Source organism: Lingula anatina, chromosome 2 (genome assembly GCF_051362555.1).
Source record: "Lingula anatina isolate TDL-2025a chromosome 2, LinAna3.0, whole genome shotgun sequence".
Taxonomy (NCBI): Eukaryota; Metazoa; Brachiopoda; class Lingulata; order Lingulida; family Lingulidae; genus Lingula; species Lingula anatina.
The window spans coordinates 18184836-18205734 of record NC_141768.1 but is presented as its reverse complement, the minus strand read 5'-3'; the positions used below and the strand labels follow the sequence as shown (position 1 = coordinate 18205734).

The 20899-nt window shown below is 37.0% G+C and overlaps 2 protein-coding genes and 1 long non-coding RNA gene across 3 annotated transcripts in view; 1 reads left to right on the top strand and 2 right to left on the bottom strand.

Moving 5' to 3' along the window:
• The window catches only part of LOC106171115 (cilia- and flagella-associated protein 70), a 36162-nt gene extending 35799 nt beyond the window's left edge, over positions 1-363 (bottom strand). The window contains exon 1 of the mRNA XM_087004447.1: positions 3-363. The gene's annotated coding sequence lies outside the window, so the exon portion shown is untranslated. The remainder of the gene's footprint in view (positions 1-2) is intronic.
• A 3887-nt stretch (positions 364-4250) lies between these two features.
• Positions 4251-12366, top strand: LOC106171037 (uncharacterized). Its single transcript, XR_001239274.2, has 3 exons — positions 4251-4409; positions 10783-10941; positions 11667-12366. It is a non-coding gene; the product is annotated as an uncharacterized LOC106171037 (long non-coding RNA).
• Positions 12367-17217: 4851 nt separating this feature from the next.
• On the bottom strand, positions 17218-20016 carry LOC106171015 (uncharacterized). Its single transcript, XM_013551104.2, has 2 exons — positions 19967-20016; positions 17218-19346 (listed from the first exon to the last, which is right to left on the bottom strand). The coding sequence occupies exons 1-2, from the start codon at positions 19984-19986 to the stop codon at positions 17492-17494; spliced, it is 1875 nt and encodes a 624-aa protein (XP_013406558.2). The 5' UTR covers positions 19987-20016; the 3' UTR covers positions 17218-17491.
• Positions 20017-20899: the final 883 nt, after the last annotated feature.

The window sequence follows — 20899 nt, the reverse complement described above, 5'->3', positions numbered from 1 at the left end:
ACCTAATAATACCCTGAATGTGCATGGCTGACAATAACTCTTCATCTGCACCGATATTCACCAGTCGTTGCCATCAATTTGGACACCAAGTTTTCTGGTAATTTAACTCGATCTGGACTCTTCTTTGTCTGCCAGAACAATCGCTTTCTGCTTTCAATCTCTTTCTTCGCTTTGTCTGTTTTCAGTCGCATCACAGACCTATTAGCGCAACGATGCACTGCGAGTTTTGAATATGCACTCGCTTTGTCTATCCATGGGGAAACAATAACCCCTCAATGAAAAGATGAACTCCGAAAGACCTTTTAAACAATTAAGAAGACGTAAGTGCGCTTCCTTCAGTGTACCTTGGAGCAATGGTGCCTCATTGGTCTAAGATTGTACCATAAACCTTGTACGTTTAGAGACTTGGTAACATGATGTAGAAACAGGGTGAGAAATACAGGTATCCGCTCTCACGGGTAGGCAGTGTCATGAAAAGGCATTCCGGTTATAGGATAAACAAGAGACACTCGTTATTCACCAGACTTAATTTGTGAAAATGTACAGAGGTGGATAGTAATGATATATACGTATTGAAATGGGTTGTGGGCGATTCTCCACGTGGATCAAAGTATATCCGTGTAATCGAATTTAACGTTTGCGAGGACATCATTATAAAGAATAAATGATTCGCCGTATGTTCAGTTTATATGATAACATCTTAACAGTCTCACGAATTCTCTCTCGTTTGAAATTATTTATGCACAGTTGTTGGCGGTTCTCTAAAAGGTTAGTCGTTCAAAAGGCAGAAGAGTCTCGTCTCTCGCTTTTTCTTTACAAATAAAGGCAAGGACAACAGACGCGGCTACTAAATATAGTTGCTCTTGTCTAGGTGCGCCCCAGCTCGAGAATACCTCAAATGTGGGCGTGTAATCTTCCTAACCTTGGACATACGGAATAAATCTTACAAGTAGGAATGTGGAATCTTTAGTGAAAAAAATTATTATTCTAGTTTAAAAAATCCGAATGAAACATTAAAGATATTGAGGGGTATACATAACACATTGATTAAGAAACGTCAGGCCAGGCACTGTCAATTGGATCTAGTATTGTGCATTATAAAATCCTGCTTTTTTGTTTTTTATGTATGTATGTATTTGTTATTTCATTTATTCATGCATTTCGACATTTTTAGCTGCTACTGATCCTGCAGCTAGGTGTTGTTTCTAAAATAACACGTTGGTGTTTTCAGTTTTGCAATTTGAAAACTTGGAAGGTTTCTGTAAGACATTTGCGCTACATTTATTCTAAAGTTTGTTGAGCGTTTCACCTTTTTTGTATTCTTAAGAAACGAGAGGAGCAACAGAATACAAAACTTGCGTGTCTACGCGCACAGTCAATATGTCATATACACGCCGGCTGGGAATAAACAGGATATTTCTTTTCATATTCACGGCGCGATTCAGGTACAGTCATCGAGCCAGACGTGTGGTATTAAATGGTATAGTCTGGAGCAACCCATCATCACTCAATAATTGTAATACGAATAGTGCGACCGCAGTAGTTTTCTATTTCGTCTTCTTCATTTCTTTGAAATAGGTGCGATCCGTTAAGAAAATGTGTTATTCATATCGACCATGATCGCCAACAGGAGAGATAGTTGACATATCCCATGCTACGGTCAGATTATAAGAAGAAAAGGCATGTGTCAAACGAAACACGGAAAGCGTATTTACACCAAATGTTGTGGCGACCCCAGTGCTCAAGGTAATGCTGACTGAAAATCAAGCTTTTGGTTTGAATGCAGCACGAACTGGATCTGAATGGCATTTCAAGTGAAATTCGTTAAAGACCCAGGAGCCGATTTCCCACACGAAATATCCCACAAGCACCGTTTTTGCTTACTTTTGGTGTATAATGTAAGCACCACCTTTGCATGTATTCAAAGCGAGGTATCAAATTACATTTCCTAGATAAATGTTCGAGTTTGATTTTGGTAGGGCCTACGTCTGTAATTGTTTTCAATTTAACACCATGATGAGAGACCTTCCCTGATATGACCTGAAATTGTGCCGCTCCATTTATAATTACCAATAAAATTTAAATAAAATTGGAAGTGGTAATTGTATTCAGTGGAAAAATCACTTTACTGAAATTTAATTTTATTTATTCACCAGGAACAAATACTCAAAATGTTGCAGCTTCCCTCAGAAGAACTGGATATGTATCGAAAAGGGGAAAGGGCTATTTTGAATGCTAAGCTGTTTTCTATAACTTGCATAGGTATTTGCTTGTATAATCGCTGACAAACGCAATATATCAACTTAAATAAAAACAAAACCTAATTCCATATTATGTACCATGTTTTTTTACTTAATTCTTTAAAGAAGCCTACAGTCTTATTCACTAGTGGCAAGTCCATGATAGGCCTATCTTTCAGGCTTGATTAAATCAATACAAGGAAATAGGGCCTAAATACTTTACACAGCATATTCCCAAGGAAACTGTGATAAAATATGTATATCAATAAGTTCCGGTTAATCCCGGGAATTGGGAAGTAGTGCCAGAGCTAAAGAGCACAACAAAGGATAGTTATATCATTGCTTCTTTGAAGAGCACTTTCTAGCATGAGCATCATTTGTTATTTCCCCTGTCAGTGGTACATGTAGTTTAATTATAAATACAGAAGTTTTGACACGCTGGCGGCTTGGCTTAAACGTTTGTCATGCAATGTTACAGAATGATACAAAACTGCGTTTGGTTTAAAATGAATTTTACACCATGGAGTAAAACGAAACCATAAAATTTAGAAAAAAGTCACCGTTTTAACATGGACACGCCTTAAGTATATCATAAATTGAATAAGCAGATGATGAAATAGGAAATATCTACAGTACGTGAAATAAACATAGACCGATCTGGCCAAGAATCACAGTCCTAAGAGAGTTTTTTCAAAGCTTTTTCTCCCTGCAGGGTAAGAATGAACTCTCCGACAGGGTTATCTGTAGTTTGTTCAAATTAAATGAAAGTATTTTGGCTAATTTTATAACAAACTACAGAGACCTCTGTCGGTGGATAGCAAGAATACATGTTCGTCGAAACAAATGCCCCGTCTCTTAAAAAATAATACACTCACATGTTTTAATGCGCTTGTTTTCTGTTAAAAAAAGGTTTATGGTGTCAATCTTATACCAATATTATCTTTATTTTAGTGAACTGCTACGGGTTTGTCTTGAACTAAATAAAACAAAAAATTGGATCTGATAGTCGAGGCAAACTTTTCTGTCTTCTGTTATTTTGTGAATCCAACCTCAGAATATATATTTTTTTTTAAATTGTGTTTGGGTAGGACAGCATACCCTAGAGAATGTGTGGCCCAAAAGACACGACCCCTTGAGGACATGAATTCCTTTCACGTTGACTTCCATGTTATGGACCTAAGTGATTGTTTACGCAGCGCGAAGAACAAAGAATTGCACATGATTTTTGCGGCCATACAAATGAGGTTATCTAGGGATATATCTGTGTGTTTTGGTCAGAAAGTTTTTTCTATTCTCTGAAAATTTAAGATTAGAGCTGTTAAGAAACTGCAGTGAATCTTCATACTTTGTATACCCATTGCTCATTGGTTGGTAACGCAATTATCCCTCATTTTGAGTCATGTGGTTGAGCTTTTTCCTTATCAAATTTGAATTTCCATCCTTAATAGAGTTACTCAAACCGCGTTTAAAACTGTTTTTCGGAGAAAAGTGATGAGAAAAATATGTATAGTTCACTAAACAGTACAATTATATCATGCGCATCGGCCAGTATAGAAACCACTAACACCAAGATCCCATTAGTTTTAGTTCCACACAACGGAAGACTAAAATTCCCTGTTTATGACGAATACCTAATGCACCGTTTCCGCGTAACATTTTTTAATGTTGCATTCTACGATTGTCAAATTCAAGCATCAATTTCAGTTAAAATATTGATTTGAAAAGGTGTTCTAGTCATCAGCCTTCTCCCCTTCGCCTGCCCCACCCCGGGTAAATAGTCCGAATAGTAGGCAGAAGTGTCACATTGAAACTGCATAATATAAGACACACTGCTACAGATATACCGTGCAGTTGCAGTTCCTATCCACGCCGATACGTCGGATACGAAAGGAATAATATGCATGATAGTGAACACTTAACAGTAGATGATCAGAAGACGGCACACCGGACAAACCACGAGCAAGATTAGATGGCGGATAATGGATATGGCCATTGTTAAATGCATCATTAAAGTTGATTGCTGCAGTTCGATTCCTCTGACAGTTATTCAAATGAGTTGCTCGCGTCATTCCCGCGGCCTGCCTGTGTACATAAGCTCTGAATCTCGTAGTCATATCTCAGTCGAGAAAAAAGGGTTGAGACGACGGACCTGAGCAGCGCCACCTACTGGTGAGTTGATATGTTAACATTTATGTAATGCTTCAGAGAGAGAGAGAGAGAGAGAGAGAGAGAGATGTTGGTAATGTAGAAAAATAAGGATTGCTTTGGTTATCTTATTGCTGGGAGGAATTAAGAGTAAAGGATAATACAAATTATATGGGTGAGAGGGGTGTTAGAAGGAAAGAAGGAAATTTATACTTTTTTGTATAGATATGTGGGCGAAACTAAATACAAGATAACGATAGAAATCAAACACCTATTTCTTAAAAGTAGAGAAAGGCGAATCGTTTCAAAAGGATAAATGATATTATTGTTTGTTGAATTTTTACCTTCCCTTTCGGTTTTCCTAAGATTTGAGATTCCTTTGGTAATCTTGAACTGGCAAGCAAAGTCAATGGAAATATTGCTGTTGTGATGAGTTTAACTTGAGAACACCTTCTAAGGTGGGAAAGTTATGGAAGAGTACACCATGTTAGCACTCTGTAGATCAGACCTCATTTCCCTTCTTCGTCTGAATTTTACCTCTGTCTCATGGTCAGCTTTTAGATTGCAGACTAAAAGCGCCACTGCGAATGAATTCAACCACTTTGTCTGTAACTGGCATTTAAACTTATTGTGCTCCCTGGCTTCTTCCCACGCGATTGCGATAAAGAATCAATTCCAATTGGTAGTCTTGAACTCGACTTTTAAGATTGATGCCAAAATAGAATTCTGTTGAGGAAATGTTATTCAAGTCAATCAAACCTAGTTAGCTATCAATTAAGTAATGCATTTGCTCTTTCTTCTGCTTTTTCACTAAAATCGCTCAGCAGGCAAATTCGAGCACGTCCACCTAAATCCCTCACATTCAGTGCACGCACATACAATTTATTTTTCTTTAATCGGCTTGACGACAAAAAGACGGGAGGAGAATATATGACTTGGCAATTGAAAAATAGAAAAAAAGATAAACCACATTCTTTCCTCAAAAGTAAGTTTTTTCTTCAGACACACGAGATTAGTATACATCTGACATATTCCTCTATTCCAAGAAATTTCTACTGCAGTTGGTGTCTGTGTTCAAAAGCATGGTAGGTAATTCTTTCTGGAAAGATTATCGAATTTTGTTAACGTTCTTCAATGAAAAGTTTTTTGTTCAATCAATGAATACATTGTGTTTCCATCTTTCTGATCCTCAAGTTACCTTTAAAAATCCATTGCTAAATCAAATCGCATGACTTTAAGGGTTGGGTACTTAGGAAAATAATTAAATCGTGACGGGAGTGTGCATTCTTAATGATTCCTGCATTACTTTATGTAACACGTTATTGGGTGGTCAATATGTAATAAGCAAAACACCAATAGTCTAATCAGAGAGTGAAGTACTAATCAATCACTTCACTTAAGATGTACATGACTCAAACTCCCACGATATCAGTAAAACTGTATTAGAGGAGGGCGATGTCAACAAAAATACAACTAAAATAATGCAAAAATAATAACAAGGGGTCTATACCTTTCTTATGCTTTCAAACAAGATTTTGGAGTTTACACTTAGACCTTCGTGTTCAATTATCCATGCATTATCTAAAATAAAAATGTCTTCTTGTTGAAAGCAACGCTTTTTCTAACAAATACTTGAGTCATTAATTGATTCAAGAGACCATAAAGTTTTTTGCAAATGGTTGCATTTACTTGATTGTGTATATTTATCATTTATGAATCACACCTTAATGAACCACACATTTTTCCATTGCTGTGTCCCATATGACAAATTATCATTGTCATCATCTGCTTTTTTGCCAGTAGGAGAGAGACAAAGAAGTTCTAAAACCCAGCCTTGTTCTTCCCGTCCCTGCAAAATCCTAGATCTGCCAGTGCGTTCCATACTTAGTGCTCGCAGCAGGCAGAAAATCTTGTAGGCAAAGACCACTTTCACGTCATTGCTAATGAATTCTGAACTGCAAATTTACAGAAAAAAATGAGATACAGTTCTCAAGTTCATTCCCATAAGTACACCATGTATTTAGAATTGTATTAATATCTTCTCTGGTGACCAAGAAAATCTTGAAACCAAACGCAACATTAGAACAAAGGTAGAAAGACTTATGCAAGATGATGTGCCTCAAACAAAACATGAATTCTAAATTTGAACGTGCCATCTGTTGCATTTCCACGAAATGCCTTAAAGCCAAACGAACTAGGACCCGGCTAAGTCTAGGTTATCCAAACTAAAACAGTTGATCCTGATTGCATCACTTTAAATGTTTTACGCGTACATCCGAATGAACCGATCTGGGGAGGCTTCTACGAAACGTTTCGGAATTTTGAGCTTGCCGTGCGGTGTTTGGTATTCAATATTATTTAGTTTCATTTCATCGCAGCCATTGTATAAAAAACGATACAAGTCAGGTTGTTGGAACACAATCTTTAAGTTGACTTAATGTTTCTCTTCTAACATTTGACCTCAACTTCCGCCAAATCTGATATAACTGCTGTCCGAATTAGTGGACAAACCGCAGTAAAACGCCCATGGGCCTGTTAGGTTGTAAAAGGGAGCAACTACCCTCTATTTTTGTGTAGATTATGCGTCACTTCTCCTTAAACATACTGCAAATGATTAGATGTATTGTTAGGAGGCTTGCTTCAATAACGGATTGCAACAGTAAAAGGTGAATTTACAGCAATTTGCAACGGTAACCGTGTTGTGAGAAACATAATTGGATTAGATACTACACATATAGATTGGCTTGAGGGAAGATACCGTTAATAGTAAGCATTCGTTAGGATTTGGACAACTGTTCAACAGCAATACCTTCTTATTCACCTGAGGCAATTTGCACTCAATTTATGTTTACCATACTTATTCCAAACCTAACATTCTCACCTTGTTCAATAAGGGGAAACAAATTCCCTCGAGTCGCCACTTCACGTTAACCAAATTCATTGAAATCTTCCGAGTTGAAATCCTATGACGTTCGTGTGGTGTTGTGATCCTTACACGCTTCCGTACTGTACTCTCAGTTTTGATGCTTTCTTGACTCTAGTATCGACTCATTTAGTCTGAAATTAAAAGTTTTTACATAACGAAACTTACATGCTCCAGTCAAGCAAATTTAAGGCTCATTGCACAGAAACTGGCTTTACGATGAAATATTGCTGTTATGTCACACAGTGTCATGTGCTGCAATTAGAGAAAACAGCTAGTTTACAGAATGTGGTTTTAATGACATTTGTCCTGCCAGCGATGGTATAAGGGGTGGTCACAACATGATTGCATATAAAAAAGGCTGCCAGATTATAAGCTGATGAGGTCGTTGAAGAAGAAAAAAAGTTAATCCCATGTTACATTTTTAACACAGAATAGATTTTCATTCAGTTAATATCTGGTTTACTTTGTAAAGTCAATGCAGTCAAACAAAAGAAATGGCTGGAACAACGTCTGAATATCGATAGACATCTCAGGTATGCTCTGCGCAATCTACAGCACGAGATAATTCTTAAGGTTTTTATGTGTCTGCTAAAAACTGTTCACTTTTCAATGTCGTCCTTATTCTGAACCTTGATATTTCACTGGTGTTTAACACGTTCTGCCGTAATGCAGTGGGCCGTGATCTACACTTACATACATGAAGTCGGTTACCGGTTAATAACCCAAGCTTCTCTTGTCAATTCCCAAAGTGATAAAATGAGCAGAAAAAAGTGACTACAAATGACTAGAGACCATTATTTTGTTCATTTTGGGCCCCAAGAAGTCACTGTATCCTTTAATGAGAAATCAAAGCAATTAAAGCCTTATTACCTGCGTCTTGGGAATAACACCGAGAAATATTGCGGAAACGTTACCGCATTATTGGCAAAACAACATTTATTTATTCCTACATGGGTTCCTCAATCAAATGCAATTTGCCAAGCTGTTGTATAGTATTCAATATTGCACATTGACTATAATATCCCATTTAGACTGTAGGAAACAATGAGTGGGAACACAGCACTTGGCATTAATGGTTTTCCTCCGAAGGACACTCTACTAGTATAGTCGACTTTTCGCCCAATCAACATCCCTTACATAAATTTAGATGCTGTCAAATATCCACTAATATGGTATATTCTTCTTCTTCTTTTTTTTTTTATTTTGTACCCTTTCAGGTAAGACTTTTTGGGGATTGTACACAATAAAAGTCACAGTTTGGCGATTATCTTTTATCTTCTTTGAATACCATCTTTTTGCTCTCGAACATTGTAATTATTATTGTTACTAATTATATTTCAATTATGATCATTGCCATAATATGAAACATCGTCACTGTGATAAATGACAATTGTTTGCTTTTATCTGTTCGAGGAAAAAAACAGCTCATCTTTTAGATGACAAGCGTACTTTAAACTAACTACTGGAAAAGATATCCTTTGACCGTTTTCTTTATATTGTATGGAGAAAAAAAAAGGAACAGGAAATGGTTAAACATCAAATGTTATAATGGGGTTTGTTGGCAGACAATCAAAGGCGTAAAGACGGGCCAAGATGAAGGCCAAAATTTTGATTAATTCATTTATTATTTAAAAAGGCCGATCATATGTGCCTAAATCGTAATCATCATTATTATTATATCAGCGTTATATGGATGAATATTGAGACATTTAGACTGGACCAGTTTCTAAAAGAATTTGAAATTAAAGATCAAGCAGGAAGAGAAAATGTATTACTTTATTTAAGAATGATAATGAAAACTATTGAAAGGATCACAACAGATTTATCTAGAAAGAGTCGGTAATGTGATGTTGACATATTGGTCTTCAAAAATAATAAAAAATAATAAAATAAAAATAGATAAACAAATAAATAAATAAAAATAAAAAGGTTTAGTGGCAAAATGATGAGCTTAATTTTATTGGCTCTTTCACGCCAGTCATTTACCATCCTTACATGCTAAATAATGCGATTGTCCTTGATGTATTCGTGGGTGTTGGCTTTTGTGTTTTGATATAACTGGTCACTTCTTAAACAAACAATTACTGTCATCGTGCAGCAACAGGGAAATCACAAAAAAAAAAAAAAAAAAAAAAAAAAAAAAAGAATACCAGCGCATAGCGTTAAATATGCACTGAATCACTCACAGGCACACAATAAATGTCATTGCTTTTATCTACATTCTGAGGCAGGTTCAGGTCATAAAACAGGAATAAATCTAGTTGCTTTTTGCACGATGTTTATTCATTTGGCGAATAGGAGATAAATGCCAGTCGCATTGTCAACTAACAATGCTTGATAGGCGATGATTGATGCAGGTGTTTCTGGAAAGTGGGGGAATACAGTACAGATGGCACAGGGGTACTGTGAAGGCGTCGAGGGGGGTACAGTAAGAGTAGCAAGGGTTACAGAAGAAGCTTCAAGGATGTACAGCTAGGGCGATGGTACTAATAAGCCCGTCAGGGGTACGTTAGGCGTCATTAGTTCAGAAAAGGCGGTAGGAATGATACAGTATTGGCGTCAGGGGGTACAGTTAAGGCGACAAGAGGAGTAGGGTATGAAAAGCCGTCCGTAGGGTACAGTAATGGGGTAAACACCTTGGCTTTTATTTGCCATCGCGTAAACGGCACGTCACTGAAACGATACTTTATATCGATACTTTGTTAAGATAGAAAGAAAGTCGTAACAGATGAGAATAATTACGGTTCAGACGTAATCCCATTTAAACCAGAACCGTTGCTCATTTTTTGGCTAAACATGATGTGTATACTTGATGATGCGATACAAATGTAGTCCGCAGTTATTTTCATCGCTTAGTGGCGGGGGTATCGGGACCTCTCGAGATATATTCATTTTTATTCTGTATTATATTATTTCATTATTAATTTGTGTGTGTCTGTAAGCAGATAAACTCAAAAAGTATTCAATAGTTCTTAATTTCTCTCATTTAATTGGCATGAGTAAAATTTGGTTGATACCAAATCATCTTTCTTTTTGGATGAGTACTTTTAAAAGTGTTTATCATCAAAAGTTTGGGGAGTTTAGAGTCTTAAAAATATAGGGGACGAGTTGTTGGCGCAAAATTATCCATAATGAAACAGTTTTAGATCACACTCCAGATAGTTCTCAAGTAATGCCAGATATCAACTTCACGTCATTCATTTTTTCAAAATATTTTATTACCTCTTGCCTGTTTCCGTGTGAGACATGTAATTTCATTACAAATTATCATTGTATATGTTTTAAAATATGACGCGCTATATGGTTATTATTAATATCAAAGGTTGGTTTATTTTGGCAAACAAAATGCCCCCATGGCTTTTAACCAACAGATAGCAGTGTCTCTGTTATCCGTCCTGGAAAGAAACGCAATTTTATGAGTTTTTAGCGCCGCGCTGATATTAAAAATTTTAATTTTTATTTCCTTTTTAGAAGAACAGAATAAAGATGAAATCTCCTGTGATACTCGTGGCAGTAGCAACCTTCTTCGTTGTCCTTTCAACGATTGCGGCAGCACCCAAAAAGCCGAGAGATGATGTATACGATGTAAAATTGTGTTTAGAACAATGTTTGGTGTGTTTTGATGGAAAGGTAAGTTGTCGTCTGCTACTTTATCGCATTTTAGTAAATAAAAGACAAAAAAAATCTCCATCGCTTCTTATTTTGATCAGCCGAAATACATCAGCAATCATATAATAGAGCATTTAGCCGATAGCCAAGTGGTTTATTTGAAATATTAAAAATAAATCAATTATCATACGACCGCAAAAAATACGCCATACTAATCATTGAACTCGCTGTTTGATCTAAAAAAATGTTTTTCTTTCCTTTAAAATCACCTTGAAATGCAGCTTTTGACAAAAAAGTTTCCAAATAGTTTCAGGTTGTCTGATTGCCATGGGATATAATCACATATCTCTGCACTAGAAAAAAGAGCTTTGACAGTGCTTGCAATGATTAAATGACATCTTGTGTTAATTAAAGTCCGATTGTTTCGATAATCTGACACCAATGGCCTCGGGTAGTTCCTGATCTCAATGTTCTCTGAAACATCAAAGACAACATTACGATATCCATTAGGATGGGAAATTGTTTCGTTTCCTGGATCCATAGTTTGTGTTGATTTCCCTAAACATGTACATGTAATAACAAATGCCCCAGATTTCCTAAAAATTTTGGGAGGGGGGTGACGTTATTCCGACTTTTTGCTTCGGCAGACAAGGAAGCCGAGAACCACTCCCATTCCCCATTAAGTACACAAACGTGTTTATTCTATATTAATACATATTATTTATTTATTTTTATTTTCGTTTCAGGACGAAAAATACCTCATGCCCTGCGCAAACGAATTCTGTATGATGGACTTTCTTCAAGGAATCCCAGCAAGCCGCTTGCTGCTCTACAAATGCCCTTCTCTGAAGAAATTAGAAATTGGAATGTGGAGAAGAAAGTAAAGCATGGGACCGTCACGGACACACATTCATCACTATGCCGTCAAATGATGGATTTTTGCCTTTCTCTCTTAATTTAATTATTTTCTGTGTGCGATGACAAGACGCTGATTTCAAATATCAGCTGTACTTGTTCTAACTTCTCTCACGAGAGCACACAAACGCACAACAACACACAGCTGGTAGATTCTTTCTAGCAAAATTGATTTTGTAACGAAACGAATCAAGCACCTCTAGAAGGAGATGATGACGTCGTATGTCTTAACAAGCACTCGAGATGTTCGTCTGTCTGTTCGGTTTACTATTGTCCCACCGTCCAACTGAAATAACCTTTGAGACCTTGAAAAGCCCAAGAGCTACTGATGAACTTTTTCTCTTGTACTGTCTCTGTCTCTATCATATATTGTTGTTATTATGATATCTTCTTTAATCTTACCAAACCATGCACATGATGTACATGTACCCACTATGAACTATATAATTATCATTTATTGCTCAGTGAGAGAGGAACGGGGCTGTAGTAAACTACCAAAGTCCTTAAAGAAATAAAATCTATTTTCACAAACATTTCTTGCAGACGTGTAATTTTGCAATGCTCTATTGATGAACTCAATAAACGAACAACGACACTGAAGAAATTATAAAGAACTATGAAATACGATTTAAACTTTTGTTTTCGTTTATTACTCAGAAAAATAGAAGAAAATGATTTGAAAAAAATTTAATAATAAATGTCAGCACTGTGCAATATGTTGTCAAAATCGTGACGTTTGCCGTCAAACAAAACATGCAAAGTCCTCGTGTACCGTTCTTTGACGTTAGATGGGGCTGGTAACTTCAGATTCAGTACATTAGTGTCCGGATTGTGCGATACCATTGATATAATGATGTACCTTCGATCCTTCGATCCTTTCTATTCTATCATTTTTGGCCTGTTAAATGTAAAACGCATTGCCTTAAATACAAGTCAACGTAAATCAATCCGCCCTTCCTAAAGTCAACGTAAATCAATCCGCCCTTCCTAAAATCCATGGTTTGCCGAAATAGACACTAACAGGTTGTCAATAAAACTATTCTGGTAATTTCATAGCCATCGCTATGTTGAAATAGCATTTGCCAATTTACCAAATCACTTAGCGAAAAACCTGAAAAAGCGTGAAAATGTGCTTTCGTAAAATATCTGTACTAATTGCATGAGCTGCCTAATGGTAAAAACACAGTTATTTAGAATTTATTGAGTCTAAGCTTCGTCACAGCTTAGCTATAGTCTAAAATAAAAACACTAGAGAATTTTATTGAGTACCATTTTGTTGAAGTTTTACACGAAACTAACAGGTGTAACACCTATCCTAGGCGACAACGCTTCCATTTATCACCTCTGGTAAAGTGTTTTTCAGCAATTAGCGACAGCAGTACACATCCACTTACCATTGAATTATACAATTGATATTCGTCAGAGCTTTTGCAACAAGGTTAGCTTCTTGGCTTCTTGCAAAGAAAAAAAAGTGAAGCTATTACCCTACTTTTTACGACTCCTAAGTTTATCGATAGACCCAACGAGTATCAGACAGATTAATTTGTGATAGAATTTGGCCGTAGTGAGACCCATTTTGTGTAATTAACCAATCAGAAAAGTAATTACAGAAAACGTAAAATACAATAATGATTTTTCAAAATGCTTTTGCAAAGCGTCTCATGTTGGAGATCGTACAGATGTTAATCTTTAGGCGACCTGCCCATGTATATATACATGTACACACATGTATATTTAATGAATATATAGTTTATGTATATATATTTTTCCTTTCGTTGGTCTCTTTGGAATATCATTCTGTTACTGAGATGTTTTAAATATGTGCACATCGCATCCTGATGACGCTTAGTGATAATAATTCAATCTATTCTTCAGTTCTCCTTGGCTGTTAAGGGAACTTCCGGAGATGTCTTAATTGCTGGCTGATTGTAGTTCAAATCAGGAAGTGGATCAACACATGGAAATGAAAATGATACATGTGATGTAATACCTTGCTTTATAAAGCAGGTGCATGTACATCTCCCGATAAGTACGTGCGTTAACTTATTTTCATAATATTTCTTTGACGAGTTTATGTAATCTATTTCCCCTTTGTGTTTGAATTTTTACTTCCACTTTACTCATGTCTATTTCAAACCGTCTTATTTAGTTTTCCATAATAGATATTTTAATCCGTCATCCTGCCTCTACTTTTCCTTTTCTTCCTCTCTTATAAATGCACGGCGGTCAGGGAGGCAATAGAGGAGAGGCATATCGTGTGTGATATCATGCCATTACCCTTCCACCTGGATAAGTCTCCCCGGTCAGTTTGGTAATACAGACCCAATTTAATATCTTTATTGGGGTGGGCTACCGACGATTTATCCTGTGTCAAAACAGACCGAAATTCGCTATCTGAAAGACAAACCTTCGAACTCGAAGTCATTTTTGTATGATACCGGTCCTTGATTGCCAAGTCAAAATATGACAGATGACAATGTGAAAATGGGCTGGTAGATTGAAGTACTCATTTCGTGATGCAAAGTGGATGTTTGAGGTGTAAAAGATACTGCATGTAGTATAAATAAACAGGAAGATTATTTTCACTGAAGCCATAACTTTTGAGGCCTGAATTTCCTATTGGTTAACATAGGTTTTTCGTTATTCGTAATGACGCCGAAAGTAAAAAAAATAAAAGAATATCACGAAGAAATTGTATCTGTAATAGCCAAACTTCTTTGAGTTCCATTTTATAGTTAAATTAACACAAACTTAGTTTATTTTATTACAGTGTATGTACACAGTGATGAGACGAAAGTGAAAAATGATATTGTTATTATTTTACATTGAGAATGTCTAAGGTCAGAATTCCCCAAAGGTCTCCGAGCTTAAGTAGCTTAGATGTGATTAAACTATCTAACATTTGTAGAATCATTCATCTTTTACCATCTTTCAGAGATGCATTTTACCTATTCTCAAATCGATGCTCTCTTTGAATAATTTAACAATTAAGAGCATTTTCGTGATCATGTCTTTGAAGTTTATGGATCCCCCGGACATCAAATGACGATAACCAATGACCATGAAGCCTCTTCATCTGTTTACTGAGGTCTTTGGCATGTGCACTGCATGTGTTTTACTTCAATTTCTTTTGAGACACAGTATGTGGCACATATTTACCTACTGACTGCATTTTAAGGCCAACACTTGCTGATACAGTGAAGTACTTTAATCAGTGTCTCCCAATAGACAGGTAACGGTATTGTGAACAAAGCTCTGAAGCAATGTTGCAAAACAGTGCAAACGTTGAAGCATCGACTCGTGCTTTTCCGTTGATCTTTACACGTTAAATCAACATTTGAAATAGGTTTTTTTTGTTTCCTCGCAAATGCTGTCATATCTTTTGCCAAAGTTGGTTTGGTAAGTGAATTAGGGTAATATAACAGGAAATAGTGCCTGTAAAGGGAAAAGTATTTTCCAACTCGGATGTGATGCAGAAACTTTACTTAATTTCCACAATTTTCCAGCTCTGTATTTTTAGTCAAATGCCAAAATGTTGGCCCTGAAATGTTCTTTACTGCGAATCTTTTAAAGATAATAATTGTTGTACTGGGCACTAAATGCAGGTTGGAAATGATTACTTATAAATGTTCTGTTCTACAATTTCTTTCAAAACGTTTTCTACATGTGTGTTTACATATATAAATGTTTTTGTTGTCGTTTAAAAACATAATCAGCTTTGGTGATATTCGCACAACTTTTAGTATTTCTGAAAAATCAAAATGGCCGTCAATTCAGAAAACTCAGTATGAGCGACTACATTACACCATTACAAGGAGGACACGCGAGTAGTGAGACTTGCGCCACTTGCCAGGAGGGCTTATTATTGGTGTCAATATATGTCTGCAGCTAACGTGGACAATGTGCCCAATTAGGCTTTTGAACATCCAGCATTGGGTCCAAGTGAAACTCATACTAATAGGAAAAAGAACAGCCTTTCTCCATATATGAACAGCAGTTGGACGTTTGTTGAATGATTATAGTAATGTCTGTGCGTTAACCACACATTATCCTGCATTTTCTGCAAAAATGGTTCTCAGGAAAAGCATTTCAGAATCTCTTTGAGGGAGTTACATAGAGACTATAAAAACACTTTACCATGACAATCTAACACCGGAGACATGTTTTTAGGCATAACTTGCATCTGCCGGGGAAAAAACAAGCTTCTCTGACTGGTGATCTAATCACATTTATTATTGGAACTTATTTTCCTTTTCAAGTACGCTATCGTTTATCACCCGACCGTAAGGCAAGCTTCCACTTTGAGATATGAATAAATGGCACATTTACATCTGACTGATAATCTCATTCTGATAAAGATGACAAATATCATTTATAATTCACCTAAAAGATTGCCACGCTATGCAAGTTTTACGCTCTGCGGGTTGGAGGCCTGAGCTGAACTCCGTTTTGGGGTCACAAAACCATATGTTGTCCTTTAGACATTGAATGGAGAAGCAGACGATGAGAGTGCCAGAGGTGGTTGGTGGTGTGCTACGCGCGCACACGCGAACGTGTGTGAGTTAGTGTCCACACAGCACAGTAGAGCACTGGCGAAAAATCAACACATTCTTTCTAAACCATTAGATCTACGGTGAACATTTTCAGTGTCATTAGTAAAAGCGACATTGGCATTTAAATCTGCACTATTATAGTTAGTGGCGCAATTTTAAAAATAAAATTTGTTTTCAATGGGGGGAAAGCTACTACACAGTTTGGGGACATTAATTTCACTTCAAAAAGGATACAGCTGAAGGAAAAATTCAAGTTGCAATTACCCTTGCCAGGCAATGATAATATGATTTCTGGCCCATGTAAAAATAGAAATCTAATTGTTCTATAGGTAGGAATATGGGAGTAATGAATAGTAATCTTGATTAAAAAAAACAATCCATTTATAAAAAAGTGGATGTTCTCTAGGCAAGATTTGGATTCTAGACACAGTGAATCAATAGAACGCGTCCTTACATACAATATCTATTATTCATAACATCCTCAAAGATGACTTTGCGATGAAACATTTGCCGAGAGCAAAAATGGTAATCGATCCGTAAACCTGTCCATTAAATAGATTTCAGAAACAAGATATCATACAAATGAACTAAACTAAGCGTTTCCGGTGACTTGAGCACTGAGGACATCATTCTGGGGTTTAAAGTAGGAAGTACATCTAAAAGCATCTGTTTCTTAATCAGGAGCAAAGTTATATTGGCAAAATACACTCGCCTTGTGGATAGATGCAATGATTGGATTACGCAAAAAAAAAAAGATGTTAACAAACTATGCTTTTGTTCACGACGTACTTGTATGTCTGCCAAAAGACAAAAAATATACATATTACTTTGAAAATGAGATTTATTGATGGCACAGAAATAAGTGAATTAACCAAATGTAAATTTGATCAACCAAAAAATATACATCGTGTTTGTTTTTACCTCACGGGAGATGACAGTTCCACACAAATTACAATCCCGATAAATTAGTCTAATCTTCTTAGCAAAAACAGGTGTTCTGGTGGCATTGCCAGACTCACAAAACATGAAAACGTGTTATCACATTTCTCCAGGTTGATAAAGGGAGGGGGGTACCACTCTTTCCCAGGGTAATAAGGGGTTCATTACTGTTCCCCGGGGTGAAAAGGGGGTCCAGTAAGTTCCAGACGCTTTCGAAGCATGTTCTCTATAGGTGAGCGACCTGGAGTTAAAGGTGGAGGGAACTGATTCCTACTCTCGGAACCCGCTGACATTGACACATAGGAAGGTGCTCGACTGTCCTCTGGCTCAGGATAACCTCCCACTGAATCTATTTGGCTGTGAGGGGCGACTTCATTTTGATAGTAGTTGCGCTTTCGTAGCATGTTCTCTATAGGTGAGCGACCTGGAGTTAAAGGTGGAGGGAACTGATTCCTACTCTCGGAACCCGCTGACATTGACACATAGGAAGGTGCTCGACTGTTCTCTGGCTCAGGATAACCTCCCACTGAATCTATTTGGCTGTGAGAGGTGACTTCATTTTGATAGTAGTTGTGCATGGGGTTTTGTACCACATTTTGAGAAACTCTGGGTGTGCGTAAGTTAAATAAGGAAGCTTCAGGTGATATTTGTGAATAGATCGAGGTGTCGGCAGCAAATGTTGACGCGCTTGACACTGACATAGGCATCTCTCCAGGGTGTTGCGCGTAACCGGTTTCTTCCGCCTCAATCAAACTACTTGTGTTTTGCCTATGCAAAGATTGCATAGGAGGAAGACGTGTGGGAGAATCTTTGGGAATAACTTCCTCTTCCAAAGGACTTTGCGGTCGGTGTGTTGCGCCTTGAAAGAAGTTCTGTATATTAAATCCCGCGTTGTTGTCATTTGGTTGAAATGCTCTGGTTAAGATGTCATTCAACCCTGTAAAGGCACCATTCACAGGAACACTGTTTATCTGGTTTACGTCGCGATTAAATGCCGGGGTGTGAGCTACTTCATACGTTTCCATCTCCTCTTCATTCTCTTCCTCCCCTTCCTCTTCCTCCTCTTCCTCTGAACTAGCGCCATCCTTATATTCTTCGTTTTCATCGTCTGTGTCTCCCACAAACGGTGACTTGCCATCTCCAAATTTGTCTTTGAATTTTTCATATTGTGCCTGAGCTTCTTTATGTTTGCTCTGAAAACGTCCCATAAGCAACATGATCGGGATTGCAGCAATAAAAGCTACAGCTAAGACAAAACATATCAGATAAAAAGGTTGTCGAATCATTTTCTCCCATATAGAAAGCGACGGACCTACTGTCATTAAAAAACAAGCAGTTACCCAGTATTTCATGGTTGGAGTATGCGTAATGACGCATGTCCATTCTCCCGCCATTCCTGGTTTCACCTCGATCGTCTGCTTTTCGACATCTTGAGGTGGCGTCGACTTGTAGTCAATGACGACTTTGCCATTTAAATACCAACGTTGATTTGTTTTATTCAACAATGCACCCAGAGTCGCACCATGGCAATCTAGTTCTACACTTAGCCCGGCTCGCGTGTTGATGAGTGGCTTTTTACTTCTCACGGCAATTGAAAACACTCCTACAGTTGGAGTACGTAAAAGGGCTTTCTTTTTCGTTCCAAATAAACCCTTTCTTTTTATTGTCTGTATAACGAATTCCCATTGACACAAATAAACACCTGTATCAGATGGTTGCAAGTTACTTATTGTCAACACTTGGTCTTCGTTGAACATCCGTGATGCATCTAATTCAAATGATTTTCCATTCTTTAACCATTTTAGGTTCCCAGTTGGAAATTCTCCCCGCCATGCCTTTAAATACTTGGTATTACAATTCAGTTCTATTGTTTCAGATTCTAGTTTTATGAAATTAGTATTGTCGATTGTAAGATAATCCTCTGCTTGCTCACGGAGATCTTTTTCAGCATCCAACTTTAAAAGAGTCTCAACATCTTTTGTTTCACCGGTTGCAACGATTAAAAAACAGAAGACACAACTGAAAAGAAAACGTTTCAAAAAACTTAGGTTTCTGTCCATCGCATTTAACTGACCTTTTCAAGAAAATAGTGAGTGCTTCATTTTATAACAGACGTAGTATAACATAAAATCAAAGAATCACACAGAACTGCAGAACGCAAAAAGGGTAGCCACTCTCGGAAGGTCAGACACTAAATCTTAAAAATTATTAGGTATCAAGAGGGGTAACAAGCCATTTCTTCTATAAAATAGGATAATTGTAAATAAGCGTATTTAGGGTAGTATTTTGTATTCTGAACGATTTTCAGGTGATAAGCGATCAGGCGAACGGTGTGAAGAACGCTTCTCAAAATCTGATTTGCTTAAAATTGTCTTGTGAACTTTCTCTCTCTCTCACTCATTCTCTCACTCTCACGACACTTTAAACCATAGGCACTTTGCTCTACTAAATAGCTAAAATTGTAACGTGACTCTATCAGCAAAACAGTTTAAAAACAGTAGGGGCCTATAATAAAAATAGGCTTGAGTAAAAATGCAGGTGCCAACCTTATTTCGAGGACAAAAACTATTAGCATGCACATTATCAATATGAAAATTGTGCATATTTGGTTACCTTACAAACCGTGCATGGTTAGATACCTTACAAAATTCCTTTTCATAGCGGAGGGGATATAAATCTTCAGACAGCATTTCAAATGGTTGTCATTCTACTTCCTGGAGACCATCATGACGTCATGATTGTTTGGCTACGTCATCATCGCGTCATAATCAACAAAGCGCATGCATGACGTTTTACATTTCTACGCACTCGAAATTGTGTGACGTTACGTAATCAGTTTCATATAATATCAATGTTTATCGAGTTCAATACACATGGATCTGCATTTTAACATATTGGAATCAACAAATGCCTTCACTCGATTCAGAAAAAGTTGCCCTTATAGTCTACCTGACTGCCTGAATACACAGAATGATGGCAGATCTGCTGCAAAATTAAGACCCTATAGAGATTTTGAACGTGATCTTTTCTGCCCCTCCCCATACACCAAGTTAAAAAGCTTTTAAAGGACTGATTTTAAGATAAAGGTGCAGATTGTAGTTTGTTAACATTTATATAACTTTGACTTGCAATTTCAATTTGGTATATATAACTTTGGGTGGCAATCCATCTCGCAAGCTTCTGTTCAATCATATAGGCCTTTGCCTAGAAAACGCGTTTGAAGAACATGTTAAATACGATTAGCAAATTGATATTTATAGCAATATTCCATTAACTACAGCTTTCTTGATGACAAAATGGGCTTACAACTGTGAACGAAGTACATGAATAAATCAAGCGACATTCGCACGAATACTATATATAGGGGCTTCTATTATAAATAAAGACCTAATATAACCGAATTACTGTTAGAGCTGCACCTCCAACATGTAGTTTTCCTCATATTTGAAAAAATGAAATTAAGGTTGAAAAAAAGACAAACTGCAGAGTTACATAATACTCTTTTTGTTTGCGATCTTAAACCCAGCCAACACAGCTCGTTACTAGAATGTTACCATAACGTAATGGTAACG